General features: G+C 42.9%; 1 protein-coding gene across 1 annotated transcript in view; it reads left to right on the top strand.

Annotated features, from left to right (window-relative positions):
* The window catches only part of Tenm4 (teneurin transmembrane protein 4), a 724,757-nt gene that overhangs the window by 501,723 nt on the left and 203,730 nt on the right, over positions 1–19,304 (top strand). The window contains exon 10 of the mRNA XM_033763938.1: positions 16,705–16,875. Coding sequence (XP_033619829.1) covers positions 16,705–16,875 — 171 coding nt within the window. The remainder of the gene's footprint in view (positions 1–16,704; positions 16,876–19,304) is intronic.

Here is a 19,304-nt window from a genome sequence, read left to right as displayed (position 1 = left end):
GAAAACTTAGAGACCAACATGGCTGTCCGCGGTTGCCTGAAATGCTGCCATTGGGGAAAGGGGGCAGACTCAATGGAGAGTGGGGGGCCAGGGATCAGAGCCAGGCCTGAGGGGTAAAAGAGATGGCAAAACCAAAGCTGGCTCTTGGGGGAACAGGCTTTTCTGACCAGACAGCTGCCTGTGTGGAGTAGGCTTTCATGGAGGAGAGGGGAAACCAATGTCTGGACTAAGGGGATGGGTACTAAATATTCAGACTCTATGGACTCATGCTTTATCTATGTCATCCCTCTGCCAGTATTAATTCTGCCACTTGGGCAAGTGTAGGAATAAGAATGAACAAACAAAAGATTAGGTGGAATTATGAGTCATTCGACATGCTTCAGCCCAACACCAAAGAAAAATTTCCACTGAGTTGCCCCCAGTAGAAGAATTTGGTAGCAATCTTCCAAGCAATGGACTTATTAGGAAGTAGGTTGTTAGATTTGCTTGCTTATTTGTGTTTGGTTGTTCCTTTGTTGTTAGTTTGAGAAGAGTGCTATAAAGAAGCTAATTACAAAGTTGAAGGCAGATGTCAAGGAGCAGCATTACCTCAGGCTAAGGACATATTCCAGGGTAAGATACAAGGGGAAGGAACACTTGCCAGGAGCTCAAGAAGGGAGACAGCAGACAGGGCTGCTTCGAAGGAACTGTGGTCTTCAGCAGAGTAACGGAGGTGATAGAGGGAGAGAGCAGATCTCCAGACTTCCCTTCTCCTCCCCTTGGTGGAAGCCAACCAGCAACCAGGATCCGAGGAAACCCATTGATTCAGACCACATGTGCAGTGTGCAGAGCCCAGTGTAGAAGGATAGAGAGAGAATCTGACAGGAGATGGATGATGCCAACCTCACACTTTTCAGAACTCCTTTGCCAACAGCAACGTGCAGGGCTCTGCCTTGTCCCCCTAGGGTCTATCATTAGGATCCAGACTCAAGCCATTACTCTGGCCTGTCTCTCATCTTCACACCTCCTCACCCTCCAGACCCAGACATTTTGCATCTTAAATCAGATTTAATGAGATACGGTGTACATTCAGAAAATTAACACGTTAGGTGTGTCATTCTGTGAATGGTGACAGACTGGTAGAGCTGTGTAACCTCCACTGCAATCAAAAGAGAGAGTGCATCCTTTGTCCCAGAAAGGTACCTCTTCTCAGTCTCACTACTCTTCTCCTCCCCACTTGGGAGTTTGATGCACTGCTTTTGAGAAAGCAAAGAAGTGATTTATTTACTGAATTCAAATTAGGAATTACCTAAATAACATCCAGGCTCTAAGATATTTAAGTGTTTTTGAGAAAATTTTAAGGTATAATTTAAAATTCAAGATATTAGACCAAGCAGGGGAAACACAGGGTTTTCTATACTTCACCTTTAAAAGGGACAACAGCCAAAGCCACAGCACAGTGGTGCAAATGTGCATTCGTGTCCTTCTACCTTGATCACAGACCTTTTCGTGCAGACATCCTCAACAATGACAGTTCCCATCCTTGTCAAACTTAGCAGCCTTATTATATCTGTTCTGGTTCTGTATCCATGTGTTCTTACCTTTCTCATTTACTCGCTATTGTAAATAGCACATCTTTGAACATCTTTGTGCCGCTGCCCTGTTTTCCCCTTTTGGTTGTATTGGGGAGAATGTGTTCCTCTGAGAGAGATTCCTGGGTGACAAGGTGTTAACAGCCCAAAGTTCCAGTTGCTTACTGCTAGAGCCTCTTCAGAAGGACAGGACTGAATTCCAGGCCCTCAGCTCGGCATCCAATTTCCTCACAGTCCTGCCAGCATAGGAGTTTGTTTTTTATCCTGAAGTCACAAATGGCTCTGAGACCCAGAGAGGCTAAAGGACCTCATCCTAGATGGAGCCACCTGCCAACTACTAACCCTTATCCCGATGAGTGATTGTTTAAGAGCGTCCCTCAAGCATCACTTATTCCTTTGTCCCTCTCACACTAAGCCAAGAATATGGTTACAAGCTTTTATATTGCCCGTGGTGCTTCCCACGACTGCAACTGGACAACTGCGACTTTGATTGTCTAATATCTGTCACCACCACTAGATTGAAACTCCATGAGGACAGAAACAATTCTCGTCGTGCTGTCATAGCCACCGCTTCTTGTGCCTGGCTCTGGCATTATCTACCACGGGTGTTCAGCATGAGTTTGTTGAAGGAGAGAAAGGAAGAGAAGATATTGGCACCAAAACTAGCACATGTTGCTAGGCAGGGGGTGGAGGAAAAGGTAAAGGAAAGAAGAAAGGCTCAAAGTTCTAAAAGACATCAAAGATGGAAAGTCTCAAGTATAAGGGTGCACAATGGCTCCTAGAAACTGGGGGAGGGAAAGCCAGAAAACAGACGATGGAGTTGGCCACTGAAATATATTCTGCCCTGGGGACAGGCCTGGCTCCGAGCCTCCTCCATTCCTGATTACACTGGGATGTCACTAAACAGGGACCCTGCTCTTGCTAAGCCTCAGTTTCCTGGCCTGTGAATATAGATAACGGGCTGTTGTAGGGATGAAATGACTACCAGGCATCTAATTCTTATCAGGAAAACTAGTAGCAAATGCAATCTGTCTTCCTCTTGCCCCTGGCCAACAAATCACCTTGAATATGAGGGCCAAGCAGCTCCTGAATTTGGAAATGTTTCAAGAAAGAAAGGATAGGATTTACCAGTGCATTATGTTGTATAATACAGCAGAGGCTTCAGGGGGTGATCCCCTCTCCCAAAGCTTCAGGCCTTGCCTAGGGCCCTTTCAAAGACCCTGGAGGGCAGAATAGGGTAGGTGGGTCAGGAAGTAGCTGTAGCTGTTATCTGGGTTGATCCTTCTACAGCTTTACCCTAACAGTTGATTTTATAGATTTTTAGCACCCTTGGAAAGAATTTATCCCCCAAGTCTTATTTTTATCCCAGACTAATTACTGTGCAATAACATAATTTAATAGCACCTACGAGTAGAGAGAGAAAGACAGGTTCCCTGGTGACTGTTCCTTGGCTGTGTAAATACCTAACATTTGGGGAGGGGGAGTTGTTATAGACAGGGCCATACTTAGGGCACTAGGGCTTGGGACAGAGGTGGGGACACAGAGCTCAGCTACTGTCCACTGTAGGAAGTGAGAGAGGGGCAGGAGGGAGAGGGACCAGTAAGAGCAGAGATGGTTATAAAAAACACAATACTTTTTTACTTCCGCTCAGTGCTTCCTCCTTTCAGTAAAACAACAGAACCATAACTAAACAGTTTCATCCTTCTAAGGACAGCAGTTCGGTCTTGTAGCAAAAGCAGACTTTAAGCCAAGTAAGACATGCGCTCCAGCCCCTGTACAGGTTTTTAATTGGTCTCAGTCTTGATTTCCTCCTTGCTAAAATGTCAATTAACATCTAAGTGGTGCTTTGAGGCTTCCTTGAGGGAACCTCTGCAGAGGGTCCATGGAGTCCAGTGTACAGCTTGTAGTGGACATCAAATGCATGCAGCTGCATCCCCAGAGATTTAAAAGCCTCTCAGGTTCAATAGCAGAGGGCCCTCCCTGTATGCAGACATTTCCTGGCAGGGGGGATCAAGGGGAGGTTGCTTCTCCCTGCTTAGGTTTGAAATGGTGGAAGCATCCACTGGGCCTGTCTGCTAGATTGTGTCCTGAGCTGTAACATCGCTGCCTTTGAGTCATCCAGAGGTTCGTGGAGAACTGGGTGTGTAAGAAGCTCCCAGAAATTATAGGCAGATGATGAAAGTGTTCCCAGATGTAAAACAAAGGACACAGCAATTCATTCGAACCAGGAAGATCAGATAAAACTTCCACCTGACATGGAGCTTTTAAATCAGGTAAAATATTGAAAAAGAAGAGGAATGGCTTTCTGGAGGATGGAGTACCTACACAAAGGCAGAGAGTGACAGACGGAATGCTGGCGATTTTTGGCACCTGTGTTAGGAGAGTGACTCTTAAAGTGTCTTTTTGTGCATTTTGCCCTTTCTGGGCCTTGGTGTCTGTGTCACTGAAGGCTTTGAATGTAGAATTTCAGAAATCTCAAGGATTGCAAAGGACCCTGGCTGCCTACCCTTACAAGAGAGGTTCCACTAAGCAAGGGCATTATAAATTCTTGCCTTTGTGCAAGGTGTTTCATATCCATCAATCCTCTCTAGTAGTCTGTATACTAACTAGAATTATTAACTACATTTCCACAGGTAGAAACTGAGGCTCACAGTCGCTGAATAATTTGTGCAGCTAGAATGGCTGGTAGGCAGTAGAGCAGGACCATATTTTCTGACTCTGTATAGACCATCCTGCTCCCAAGTGCCACTTTGTCCCAAACCTGAGACTCAGAGCAAAGTAGGGCTTTGCTGTTTCCTCTGCCCTGCTCTCAGCCACCCACAGCAGGTCTGACCCAAAGTGACAGAGCAGCTCACACACCAAGCAGGCACTGCTCTGGGTGTTACCTGTGTCTACTCATTTAATCCCATTGACAGTTTTAACCTATCCAGTAATTATTTGTCCTTTGCCAGTCATGTGCACTGGGTTATTTTTATTTCTATTTTTACAGATGAGAAACTGAGACCCAAGGAGTTTAAATCATTTGTTCTAAGCCACATCACCAGTTAGGGAGAGAGCCAGCATTCTCTGCGGAGCCTGTTCTCTTCCCACTGCAGGGGATGGAGAGCCTTGGTCTAGTCTACTCACCTGAATTTCTGACAGCCCCAAAGAGCTCCTTGCTAAAGAGAAAAACAAACAGACTTTCTTAAGGAAGCCAAATTAACACTCACCTACCCTAGGCTGGACACTGTGGTTGAATGTGACTGTGATTTGCACTCAAAGTGCTTCAGGAAACAGGAGCCCTGGATAATGTCAAGAGACCTTGGGATCCACTGCTTAGCACTAGCAGCTCATAGAATCTAATTGTACTGTTCTCCAGGCTTTGTCCAGCATCAGTTGTTGTCAGCAAGTAACATTTCACTTTGGAGAAAGACCTTCCTGCTGTTGTATAGCAGGCTGATAGATTTATCATGCCGTTGAGCCTGGAGTTAGATTTTGTTCACAGCCTATAGTGGGGAAAAAGAAAAAAAAAATGTCAGGGTCATCAATTGTGCTGTGGCCTAAATTTTATCACATTGTCCCAGATTTTACCATTCTGGCCATCTGAAAATTCTGCAGTAGGACCAGTTCCTCAGCCTCCTTGTGTGTCTCAGTCTCTATAGGTCTCTGGATTTGTGAACACACACGAGGCCAACTGTGCATGCAGAAAAAGTATTTGAAAGGAGATAGAATAGGAGGGTAGCAGGCCTTTAAATGAAAAATTGGGTATAAGTAGCATTTTTCTTTTTCTGAAAACTAGAAAATTACAACTTGTTTATGTCCCCTAATATTCCTACAACTCATTAGAGCTATTAAACAGTACTGTACATATACCTAGTTGTGTAGCTCTGAGTCTGCTGATGGTGTCACATATACATTTTACATCAGTCTGTCTCAAATAGACTGCATTCAATTAGACTATTCAAGAGCTCTTCCATTCATTAACTATTAATGTAATGATAGTGACTTATATTTTCAGTACACTTTATAATATCTAAAGAACCTTCATTGAGTTTAATCTGTACAAGGATCTGAGGGATGGTTTTATATTATTTCTATTTACACAGATGAAAAAACTAAGGATCACAGTCATTAAGTGACTTACCAGCTGATAGAAGCTAGTAAGGGTCAGAGGTGGCTGCCTGGTTCTCTCTCTCTCTCTCTCTCTCTCTCTCTCTCTGTCTGTCTCTCCCCATAACTGCTTCACTGAGTACCAGGTGGGGCAAGGGAGGAAGCACAAGTTGACACACCATCAGAGCAGTGCCTGTGGGAGAGGTGTAAAATAATGGAAGGGCCCAGAGCAGAGGTCACAATTTCCTGGGGGTGATAGAAGTCTTTACAGGAGAAGTAATATTTGAAGCAGACCTTGAAGGGTGGGGCAGTCTTAAAAAAGGAAGGGGAGGATGGGAGGAGGCAAAGGAAAAAAATGGTAGCCATTCCAGGCAGAGGGCATTATAAGGGCAAAAGCATAAAGGCTAGACAGGAGTACCAAGTGTACCAAGGCACTACAAGGCCACACTGCAAGAGTCCTGAGCAGGAAGAAGTAGCATGGACCCTCAGATACTGTGCCCAAACAGCACTGAAGATTCTTTTACAGTCATTTCTGTTCTGAAGAGATATTACCTCAAGTGCCTGTTTTTAGGGAAATATTCCCAAGAAAATTTGAGCAGTAAGAAAGGACCATATAAGGATCAGACTGGCAATTTTTTCCCATCTTTGTGATTTACACACACACAAAGCAATGTAGCAGAGTGGTTAGGGACACATTTAGATCAATCTAGATTTGGCTCATGTCTGAATGTTGCTTCTTTCTATTAAATGGAAACCTGGAGCAAGTTGTTGGACCTCTTTGAGCCTCAGTTTCCTCATCTTACAAATGAAGGTAGTACTAATACCCACCTCACAGTTTTGTGAGGATTCAGTTGAAATGTTGTGGAATATCAAGAGACTGGAGAGACCAACTGGTGAAACAGGAGGATTTATTCCAGGATTTTAGGTGCACTCCAGCATGGTAGACTAATGCCCAAAGGCTGAGTCCAGAACAAAGAGAAGGCTCCAATTTTATGCATCTGGTCAAAAGGGGATGGTCTTTCTGGTGCCAAGAATCTGGGGAGTGGTGAGGTTACAGAAGTGAGACAGAGCAATTAAAAGCAATTAACCATTCAGGCAGTGACAGCCTTGTAACTTAGCCTTGAAAGAAGACAAAGCCTTGTGAATCTTTGTTTATAGATCATAGTTGCCAATTTATCTGTACCAGAACAAGGAGTCACAGCTGCGGGGAGGGTAATCCATATGCCCTAGGCTGGGAAAAACTTGTTCTTCTTTAAGTCCTGCTTTAACATTGTTTGTAAACACTCAGCATAAGGTTAGCACAGTCTAGCTTCCAGTTAATGACATGGCTATTGTATACATTGTCATTATTGCAATCATTGTCCTCATCGCAGTGCCTGGAATTCTCTGCTGCTTTGCGTTTCCTAAGCAAGGGGCTAAAAGTGTATATGAGGTATAACCGAGATACATGGTGAATGTTTAAGTTAGAAAAACAATTATTACAGTAAAAGACACATTGCTATTAATCCCACTTAAAATACGCTCCTTTGCTTCAAATATACTCATTCCGTCATTCTTGCCACTTTCTGAAAAGCAGCTCGAGAAGTTCCCCTTTATGTCTTCATCCGTGCTATCATGCCTGCCTTGATATACTAAATCAATTCAAAATGTTTATCCTTCAGAGTCACTTGACTTTGAGGAAGAGCCGGAAGCCCCATGGTGCCAGGTCTGGTGAATATGGAGGATGAGGACACACCATAATGTTTTTACGAGTCTGCTTCTCCACTGATGGCACTTGGCAGCAGCATTAACTGTATTTTTATCCCACTTCATAAAGACAGTCACAAAGGAGGACTTTCAGAACTACTTCAGAAAGTGCCAAAGATTGAGCTGTGTGTTCAAAGCTAAGGGTGGATATTTTGAGGGGAATTCATGGCAATATGTCTTTTATTGTAGTAAATTTTTAAAATTTTAAATATTAACTGTATAGTTTAAAGTACAACAGGGCACGCAGTTCTATCAAGCACCTGGCTCTGTGCACAGATGAGAGCAGGGAGGCAAGAGGGCACCATGCTGTCCCAAAGGGCTGAAAATGACTGAAAGGGGAGGAGCTTGGGAAGCTGTAGGGAAGTAAGAAGGGAAATCAAACACTCTGCCCTGTGAGATTTTAAGCACTCTTTCAAAATGCTTCTCATTATGGAGAAATATTATCCCAAGTTACTAATCCAGTGGCAGGCTCCACGTTATACTGTCTGCCCTCATTCGTCTCACCAAAGTCAATGTTCCAGAGGGAAAAGGCCTATCCTAATAATACATACACAAATTAAAACCCCATCTGAGGTACCATGGAGCCCACCTCCTAATTGACTCTGATCATGGAAAAAAATCAGTTACATGGTGGTGTGCCAAATGAAATCAGGAAATGGAAGGGTTGCTCTGTAGAACAGTGTGTATTCTAGTAGCTATGGAAATAGAATATAGCAACAAGCATCTTTCCCTTCTGTAAGCTCTGGAGACTAACCCACCCCAGGCTCTTCTTGCACCTCATTTAATTTTTCTTACAGGTGAAGGAGGAGAGGATGTGCCACAGAGAAAGACTGGTCTTGGTTAGGTCAGAAGATATAGAGATATAGAAGATGTCTTATTAGAGATGCCTTAGATTGGTGGGGGTGAACCTATGACACACATGTCACAGTGGAGTGTTATTGAAAGCGAAAAGGTTCAGTTTTACTGCCTTAGATGGCCTCGTGATTAGTGTTGACACTTGCATACAAGAGCCATGAAGAAAGGAGTCTGTGGCAGAGCTTTATGCCAGCATTTCCTCTGCTGGGGAAATGACAAGCCCTCTCCAAGACCCAGCACTGTGTGCTGTGCCACCTGAAGGTGGTGCTGAACAGCTTCCCACCGAGGAGCAGCTGGAAGAGGCCCTGGGGTCTCTGATCCCCGGACCAGGAGTGAAGCGTCACAAATGTAGCACAGATGGTAGAAGCCCAGCCTGGGCAAATTAGCTACTTATCTACTGTCTCAGAATAAAAATTAAAAGAGCTGGGGATGTAGCTCATTCTGAATGGATCCTCAGTACCATTACACAATAAAGATAATAAGAGCAGATGGCGGGCATCCACTAGATTTAGGTAAGTCCTTTTTGAAGGGCCACTGCCTGAATGTTTACTCCATTGGCAGTGATCTTGATCTTGTAGAAACCACTCCTGTTCCATGCTTCTGTGGCAACACTGAGAAGAGCTTAGGATGTGAAGCTACTGGGACCTGGTCTGGGATTGTGGCACTATGATGAATGGTAGCACTGGAGAGAATTCTGAAGCCTTGGTTTTCTAGCATCGAGAATCTAATTCTAACAGAATTAGATTAATAGTATCTACTTTGTACCTCTGTTTTGAGATACCTAATCTTAGAAATGGAGTTAATAATAGTATCTGCCTTCAGGTGTTGTTTAAATGACATTATGAATGTGACTCCTCCAGCATTTTATCATGCACAGGACAAAATTTTCAGTGAAAGCTGTTGATGTTTTAATAATAATTCTTATGATGTGTTCTACTCCCCTTTCTCCTTTTCTTCTTCACTGCTCTGGGGGAAGAGGTGGAAATCATAGACCCTGCCCTGAAAGAACCTGTCCTGTGGGTTCATGTCCCTTATTGTAGGCCCCTAGTACTGACTCCTTTCATCTAGGAAGTCATGCCTGATGGAAGACCAAGAGAAGCGCTGGGCTTTCCTGCTCTTACAGAATTTTCTGCTGCTACTTAAGAACAGGATCACTTAGTTGAAAGAACTCAGGAGTCTGAAGACTTTGGCTCAGCTCAGACCCACACAAATGTTCTGATCAAGCCTAGGTCTCCTCATCTGTGCTATAGGGAAGTTGGTAGGTCCCTGAGATGCAAACAAAGCCTGTGTAGCCATACCCCCCAACACTAGTGCAAAAGCTCAGCCTCCTCCATTTCTCTATTAGGTCCTGACTTCACTTTCTCAGTGAAAGTCTTGATTCAACATAAAGATGATGGTGATATCCACGAAGAAGGCCACCATTTGCTCATGTAACACTTCCATAAATACCAAGCACTATAGTAAGCCCATGAAACACATCGCTACCTGTCATCTCCTTGGCGGTAGGCCCATTGTCACCATTGTGTTGCTGAGGAAGCAGAGTAAAATAGTCACACAACTGGCATATTAGATCCAGAGAATGAGCCCAGGTCTGGCTGCAAAGGCTGTGCTGTTCTTAACCACTGCACTTCAGTGGCATTTTCCTTACTCTAGAATCAGCACAAAGTTGAGTCTAGCAGAAAGAGGCCAGAGGACTAAGTAAAGGTTACTACAAGGGTTGGGGTGAGGTGGCCAACCCCTAAATGAGCAATGTACAGAAAGGTCTCGGTAGAACTTCCTGCATGCAAGGTACCCAGTGAAGACAATTTTCTTATTCTATTACTGCCAATAACTGTACAGATTATTGTGCAACAACTCCCGTTCCCCTGCAATTTACTGTTACCAGTTTTGGTGTCCTCCAGTTAAATTGATATTTCTCCTCCATATGGACTGTGGGTGCACCTGTTTCCCACTGCTTGTCCTGACTCCTGACCCCCTCCTCAGGGGCATACAGAAACGCTGAGCAGCTGCCTGGGAAACCTTGCCAAAATGCCTCTTTGACCACAACATGCCATGGTGCAGAAAAATGACTGATAGTGCCAGAGTCCATTCTCTAGAAAACACTTAATTTGGGAGTGAGAGACAGTAGCCCTAATCGTTGCAGTCAACTTTATCCAGAAACAGGAGGAAAAGCAATATATTTCCTTGATTTAAAATTAGCCCCACGTAGTCACCAGTGGGATTCTGTCAGGCTCCTTTATAGCAATTCTGCTTTTAAAAGCTGTTTTATCTACTGGGCAAATATCTCTTGTTCCTGTGCCCAAAGTCTGTCAACTCAAGGGAGCAGGAGAGCAGCTTAAATAAATGTGCCAGTGGCATGGCAAGAGAGTTATGGGGAGTATAGAGAAAGAAGAAAAAGGTGATATAACTGAAGGGGTTTAAACACATTTTTCAGTGGATGCAGGAATTAGAGAATTTGGCAGTGATGACAGTGATGGTGGCAATTGCCATTTATTGCTCTACTACAGTGTGTATCAGGCATTATTCTAAGCAAATCATATGTGTTATCTCATTTAATCCACTGAAGTAGTTATTATTACCTTCATTTTACAAATGAAGAAACTGAAAATCAGAGAAGGTAAGAACTTTGCTCAATGCCAAGCGGCTACCCAGTGACCATTCTCTGAGGGTTTGGGGGAGATTCTTTCCTACAGACTGATTCTGCCTGCAGACCACATCAGTTATTTGTATTTATATGGTGATTGGGATGTCAAAAGATGGAGACCCTCAGTTTTATCCCTGAGAACAAAGACCCTTACAGCAAATCCAGCTGTGCTGTCAGCAATGGCTTTGCCTTTCTTTTTAAATTTTCATTTAATTTTAGCCATTGTAACTCATCAGTGGTGTGATCTAGCAGGAGAACCTAGACTCTGGGACCACTCACATCTGAGCTCAAGTCTCGTTTATCACTTCCCACCTTTGTTTTTTGGACAAGTCATGGAGCTTCCCTGAGCTTTCAGTTTCTTCATTCAAGATTTACCAGATTTTCAAGGTTTACCTAACAGTGGAATGAGATAACATTATCTAACAGCTCATGCCTACTGCCCTAGTGTTGACATGGCAGATGCTGATAGTCAGGACATCATTCCTCCGCTGTCATCCTTCTCTTCTACCTATCCCACCTGAGACTTAGCTGTAGAATTTCCTTTTTAATGTAAAACAGTGCTATAGTACATTCTGAGGCTAGAGAACAAAATTTATTCATAATCCTGCTACTGTAATTCAAAGTCTAGTGTCATTTTTATGTAGTTCTTTACAGATATTTTTTCCATATGCATACCTAGTTTTATAGGGATGCTGTCTGGAGAAACAACCAGTTTTGTGTCCTGCTTCCTCCTCCCCCTTTAACATAATATCTTAAGCATTTCCGTCATTGCTGGTTGTCATAGTTATTTTTTATAATGATTGCCTTGCATTCCACCTACTACCTGTGCCATAATTTAGCTCTATGTTGTTCTCCTATTTTTAGACATCTGAGTTGCTTCCAGTTCTTTTCCTGTTACATTGCACTATGCATTTGTGTCCATAGCTTATGGTCTAGGACTTTTTGAATGTTGTGGGCTTTGTAGCAAAAGCAGGAATATAACCTGGGAAAAGAAACTCTGTTGTTCTGCTTGTTTTGCCTTTTTTTTTTTTCCTCATTAACAGATCATAATTCAAAGGACTCCAATGGGTTCAATATTATATAAACAAAAACACTTTATTTTTATTAAAAACCAACCCCCAAATCTGAGCACTACTATAAAACAGAAAGATGGGTAGCTGTGTGGTTGGCTTGGTTCCCATTGCCTTTTGCGAATTAAAAAAAAAAAAAAACAACTTTGGATCAACATTTCCTCATAGGGTAGAGTGGTCTCTAGTCACTCCCTAAAGCTGCTAGCTAAAAATGCAAGTTGGTTCCTACATTAATTTCTGGATCTATGCTTCATGACAGCAGCAGGAGCGCTCCTGTTCTCACACGGGCAACACCCACATAATCACTTTGCTAATTGCCTCCTGCTGGCCAGGTGCTGGGGGGACCTTCTGTGTCTGAGAGTCTACGGAGCCTTTCTTAAAAATGTCAAGACGGAGCTTGTGCTTTCTGAGCCATCTCTCCTGTCTCACCGGGCAGGAAAAAACAACCGGTAAATGTCAGCTTTGGGATCCCATGGACCAGAGCTAAGGGAATCAGAACTACCCCCACCCAGGCCCTGGGCTTTTCGAAATCATTAACATTTCAACGTGGGTGATCCTGTGAACTGCTACCTTTCCTCAGCCTTTTTCTGAACTCTTAGCATTTTTTTTTTTCACCTTTTCATTGCATTGCAAACTAGTCTAAGGGAAAGCCAGTATCAAGTTTCTTATCTAGGTCACTTTTAGTGTACTGGAGCGGGAGTTTTGCGCTGTAGTTATAAATTCACACCACAGGGTGTAGTTTACATAATCCTGAGATGGTTACCATTAATTCTTCATAGAAGGAGGAATACAGTAATAATAGTTGACATTGTTTCAGTGGTCTGGTTCATCCTTAACAGGTCGGAAAGAATCATTTATATTTCTTGGCATTTTCATTTTCTTAGCTTTTCCATTCCTTTTTCTTTTTTTCTTCCATGGCTGTTGGCTGTTACTTCCAAGTCTCTTGGCTAACATGTGTGTACTGTTTTACACAGCTTTGAATGATGGTTGCTGTGGGCCAGGGAGTATTTATTATCAGTATCACCTCCCTCCCTCCCAAAGACTTAGCCCTTACTTGCTGGTAGCTTTATGTTGCTCGTATTTTGTTTCTAATTAAAACAATAAAAACCAAATATGGAAAAGAGGCAGTGTGGTTTTGGAACACGTACTCCAGAGTTTGGCGTTCCAGTTTCATGGTCTTGATTAACATACTTTACCTTATGAAAAAAATCTAAATATATTGCTATAGCCCAATTTCTATTCCAGTTCCATTATACACTTTCTCTATTGTTTTCTCAATTTACCTTTATATAAGGATACAATTAAATAATATAAATAAAGGATGTGCATTCAAATGATGCCAATTTTTATGTTGTTAGATGACTAAAGGACCGGGTGTTCCCCTGAGCTTGCGGTTCTAAGGACTGGCTGGCTGAGACTGTGCACATCCTTTGCAAAGAGGAGAGCAGATCAGAGTACAGCTTGTCCTCTCCCCAAGGCCCCACCCTATTACCCAAGAAGGTGAAACCAACCAGGCAATACACCAGAAAGAATTGAAGGGCCACTAGCTTGACTTACATTTAAGAGCCTAGACCACAGACTTAAGGTTCCTTTTGTTTGAGGTTTAAGATGACATTACTGGCTGAATTCCAGATCTTTGAATCTCTGCCTCATCCAACTCGGGTCACTTCATACCAGCCACTTCTCAGCCCAGACTTGGTAACCCTGGGCTCACTTCCCTAGCCACCACCGGCCTCCAAAATGAATTCTGGAGGTCTCAGAGCTGGATGCAGAGCTTTGATTCCCGGGGTGGCTTTCTGGGGAGCCTCTTTCACAAGTCAAAGTGACCACCTACCAGCTTCACAGCTGTGTGGGCCCACGTGGTTGCAGGGGCAGGCAAAGCAAAGAGGAAAGGCCTCCAGCACTCACCTCCCAGCAGCGGGCCATCCTGCCCTGTTAACTTCCCCTGGAACTCCAGACCTGGGGACTGTCTTTACTTGTGACTCGTCCCTGCAACCAGTGTTTTGTTGTTTCCTGTTTGTTTGCTTTTTTGTTTTTAAGCAAGGAATTGCTTCTTCTTAAAGATAAGAGAAAGATCTGGCAATAAAAATGTTGCTCTTCGCAAAGCTGTGAGTTCTATTCATTTGGGGATTCGTTAATTCTCATGACCTTTTAACAAAATAGCACTTTTGCACACTTAGATGAGACAACTGGTTCTAATGGAGAAAGAATTGCTGCTCATTTAACTGCATATATCTGAGTTGTCAGTAGTTCACACAAGTTCTCCATTACCTTGGAGCTGCCAATATATAGATTAAAACAGTAAGAAGACAAGCGGAAATGTGAGCTAATTCGACCTTGGAAATAGCAGTTTCCCTTCTTCCAGGCAAGTTCACTGTTTTATTCTTCTTATCATCAACTACACAGAGAAAGTGAAGAACAGAGTAAAGTACCTCACACAGCACCCAGCATCTTAAAAAGTGTTTATTAAATGTCAGCTCCTATTGTCATGATTATCAACAGCGCAAATATCACAGTTAGAAAATGTAGTAGTCATACAGATGCACGGTTCGGAAGGCAATTTGCCGCATAGTACTTCCTTGATACTAACATCATTTGCAGTGAGATTAGTGCACCTAGGAAGAGGCCATTAGGATTCAAAACCAGTTTTCTTACCTCTAGACCTGTGCCACAATAACCAGAGAGAAAGCAAAGGGTTATTCTCATTGCTGTAGTATAGCCTGGATTAAATGTATGTGTGTCCCCTCGATGGCTTGTGTTTGGACCTGAAGTCACAAGTGTATACTCAATGCCCCAGGCACCTCTACAGTTTTGGGGGGTTATATATATTTTTTTACTTGAAGGCAGTCACACAGACTCTCAAAACAACCATCTGTGCTATCTTCCATAACCTGGGGCCAGGTAACACAGCTGCTTCTACTTCACAGGCTCCTATATTGCTGCCTAAAAAGAGGTTTTGAAAGCCTTTAATGCACTTTAACATTCGGAGGAGGTGCCCTCTTTGTAATGCCTGTCTTGCTGATGCAGCAAGGTGAGAGACACCACTGCAAAGTAGGTGGAACCTGGACCTCCAAGCCAAAAAGACAGATGATGCATGTTCCCCAGATGTAGCCAGGTCGGGATTCTAGTCTAGATGCCATCAATGGTCAGCCATTTGACCTTGACTGTGTCAGTTGGTTTTGTATCTTCGTCTCTTCATCTGTAAAATGGGATTCTTAATACATTTTAGAATTGTTGTGAAAGTTAGTAATATTGCTTTTATACATAAGACAATGTTTGGTACATGGTAAGTGCTCATAAATGATAGCTTTATAATTATCATAATTTTAACATACCTTCTGAAGGTTTTTGTTTTTATATTGAGATATAACATGTCTACATCTTTATGGGGTAAAGTATTCTAATTCAAATCACAGTAATAAACACTTTCACCTCCTCAAATGTTCATCATTTTTATGTATTGGAACTTTAACCTTTTGGATTTTTGTTGTTGTTGTTGTTGTTGTTGTTTGTTTTTGGTACCAAGGATTGAACTCGGCACCTTGCACTTGCAAAGCAGGCAGTGGAACCACCAAGCTAAATCCTCAGCCCTTGGAACTTTAACCTTTTGAGTGTTCATCTCTGTAAATTGGGTCCAGTACATTGCTGTGAGGATTGGGCATAATGTATACAATGTACCACACTGCCTGTTGGACTTGAAGTCCTCAGTAAATATAATTACTACAGGCCTTCCTGTCTCTGTAGATCTTCTTGCATTCCTGTGGCCCTTCTAGGGTCAGTCACCCCTTCCTCTGAGCCTTGTCCTTCAAACTCAGAGGTAATATGTCAAATATACTCTTGTGCATATTACAGCTTTTCTTCCAGAAAAATACATACAGCCTTTCCTCTTTTTCTATGGTTCTAGCCTATTTTTGTGTGTGCATGTAACTTATTTAGCCCTTTATCAGCGGACTGCTTTAAAACATTTTGCTATTACAAGTTATGCTGTGGTGAATAATCTTATATGTACATCTTAAGTATGTGTGTGAGTATATCTAGAGGACAGATATCGAGAGCTGGAACCTTTAAGTCCCAAGGTAAATGGTATATGTATTTTAAATCTTATAGCTTTTACCAAATACCATTTTAATCTCACATTGGCATAGTGTAAGAGTACTTGCTTCCATTCTCTGTCAGTAGAGCATATTTTCATCCCTTTGTATCTTTGCCATATGTGAAAAAATATTTCAGAGTTCAACTTTAATTTCTTTCGCTATGCATGATGTCAAGAATCTTTTCATATGATTAAGAGCCACTGGTATTTCTTATTCTCTGTAAACCGTCTGTCCTTATCCTATCTATGCCTGTTTTTCTATGGAGCCTTTGGATTTTGCTCATTATTTGTAGAAGCTATTTTTATATTAAGAAAATTAACTGTTTGCGGTACAAATTACAATTTCCTCTCTAGATTGTTATTTATCTTTTAAAGCAAAATGCCAAGACTTCCTGAAACTGCTCCCTTTGCTCCCTTTCCCATCTCCACCAGACTGTGAGCCCCTGGAGGGCAGAGTCCCAGCCCTGATCACCTCTGTGTCCCCAGGCCTTGCCCTGTAAGAGCTCTCTTCAGGGGCTGTTGTTGAACTGAACTGAATGTCTGTATTCCTTACCCCACCCACCCTTCCCTTATGGCTTGGGAGCTCCAGTTCCTCCTCCATCAGAAAAAGATGACTTTTCTCATTGCTCACCACAGCCATGCACCTGTTTGGCCTAAACTGGCACCTGCAGCCGATGGAGGGGCAGATGTATGAGATCACGGAGGACACAGCCAGCAGTTGGCCTGTGCCAACGGACGTCTCCCTGTATCCCTCGGGGGGCACTGGCTTAGAGACCCCTGACAGGAAAGGCAAAGGAGCCACAGAAGGTAGGGTTGCTGCGTTGTCCGTGTTGTGAGTCCTCTGTGTCTCCTTTGAACTGAGGAGACCTCCATCACGCGCGTCCTGTGCCTGGCTCACAACTCCATGTTCTGGCGCTTCCTCCATCCCTCTGCACTCCACGCCAACTACATATCTACCTGTGTCTTCATTCTAGTTTCTTGTCATTGTGGACTTAGAGTGGGGTTTGGGCAGGGCTCACAGTGCTCAACAGTGTCCCATCCCATGCCTCAGGAAGCATTATGGGTGCTCACATTGGCTGTGGTGGCCATCTTCGCATGGGGTCAGGATGTGCCCAGCGGGGGAAACCTCACAGGATGAATGGGCATCCACTGAACAGACTGAAGTGTGGTTAGAGTAGATGTTTTACTATACTGGAAGGATTTTTAGATCTTGGGGTTTAATGAATATACCACTTCTTGTCTCCCATTTGCAAATCATGTGACCTAGAGTAAGTCATGTAATTTCCCTATGCTCCAGTTTCCTCATCTTCAATAATAATAATCGTTAGTGTCTGTGCAGCATGTTTAGTTCTAGCTTCTTGTCAAGCGCATCTCATTTCACATTTAATCCTCACAGAAATGAGAGGTAAAGTGTAATTATTTATGCCCATTTTAGATACAGAAACTATGAATCACGTGAAGTAATGACTTGGCCAGAGTCACACAGCCAGTCCATGGTGAAGCCTGGGATGTGAGCCCAGGCCTGTGATTCCAGGCCTCTTGTTCATTTCATAAACTTCCCCACTTGACCCAGTCCACAGTTAGAGGGCCATGAAGGAGAAACTTACGAGAAATCCTGTTGCACATTGTGATGTGGGCAATTTCTTCCAATGGCAAGAGTAATGGTGGTGTTTGGGGGCTTGGCATTCTTAAATGGGAATCCAGGACCCCTGTCCTGAATTTTTAAGGGTATTTCTAACATGGTATCAACAAAAATTCTTTCAGCCCAGAGTGGTACAGAATGACCAAAGCCAGCACTAGGGAAGATGTCTGAGCTCACAGCCAGTCTGGTAGTCATTCTGGACAGTGTGGCCGTCTTTTCTTCTATATCTGCTGTGACACGTGACCTGCATTGTCTCTCAGTGCCCTTTTAATCAGTAAAGTGGCTTTCTCTGCCTGCAGCCTTAACTGCGTACACCTTCTTTCTTCTTGACTCAGTCACCTATGGAGCAGTAGCCACTGCGTTCAAAGATTTGCCTCCCAGGTGTCAGTGTGGTTAATGTGGTGGTTTATGCTTGGTCACAGTTATCTCCTTATGATCTCTGAAGGGATGATCCTGAAGTCCAAAGTCAACTCTTTACCTGTGGCCATCTTTAAGGGAAGTGAGAAGTGGGGATACTGCCAAAGAGTCAAACTAGAACCTCTGCCCACTATTTTGAGGGACAAAGCTAGTCCTTTACTTTATCAAGATATTGAGACTTAAAACGTTGAATAATTCATGCTTTCTTTGGCCCTAATAGGATACAGAGGGATATCATAAGAATGGTGCCATCATTAGAGGTCTGGGTTCAGAGTCAGGAACCCTGAGTTCAAGTCCATCTGTTGCCCCTGACCTGTGGTATAAAGTCAAGCAGATGTTCTAGATTTCATTTTCCTCCCCTTCAAAAGGATGTGGAGCTAGATCCTCTATAGGGATCATCACAACTTGTAAATTCTACACATGAAATTAGTAATTGAATGATCTTATGATTAGTGACTCTTCAGAAGTTTTTCAAAATGGCCTTGTCCATGGTCCTACCTGTTGGCTTATGATGCTCACAGCAGGTTATACTCTCAGGTGCCAGAGGTGAACAGCGTAGAGGGAAGACTGTCTTTAGATCAGCATGTGAACACATAGACTTTTAAAATATGTTGGGGCCAGAGATTTAGCTCAGTGGCACTGTACCTGTCTCACAAGCACAAGGTCCTGAGTTCAATCCCAGTACCTGAAAAAAATAAATAAATATAAATAAAATATGTTTAACCCTCTAGGAATTGGTAAAGGGTCTCATTTAGCAAAATGTATTTTCTTTCCCCCATGATCTTTAACAGACATTCTTTAAGAAGGGGTTGGATCTATCTGAAATCCCCACTCTAATGAAATTAGTTTGTGGGTTGTTTAAGTTTCATTTAGTTTTTCCCAAGGAGCTTGAGATGCAGATAAGAGACAACATAAAATTGCATCAGCTTATTGGTTTATTTTAATTGGAGTATTTTTGCTTAAAGGGATTATCTGTCATTACTGATGCAAATGGAAATCCTGTTTACAAATCCCTTAAGTGCAATGCAGTGCTGGAAAGTGGTCAGCATCAGAAGCAATTAATGTGACAAAAATTACATCAGCCTCAAGGACAGAGCCACATGATTTATATGAGACCACATGATTCTTAATTTTTTTCTCCACTCTGGTCAAACCAATGTCTATTCAATATATATAT

The sequence above is a fragment of the Fukomys damarensis genome, unplaced genomic scaffold, assembly GCF_012274545.1.
Source record: "Fukomys damarensis isolate Sample0158 unplaced genomic scaffold, DMR_v1.0_HiC HiC_scaffold_16, whole genome shotgun sequence".
Classification (NCBI taxonomy): domain Eukaryota; kingdom Metazoa; phylum Chordata; class Mammalia; order Rodentia; family Bathyergidae; genus Fukomys; species Fukomys damarensis.
Note: the sequence above shows the minus strand (reverse complement) of the source record. Positions and strands in the feature narration are given on the sequence as shown.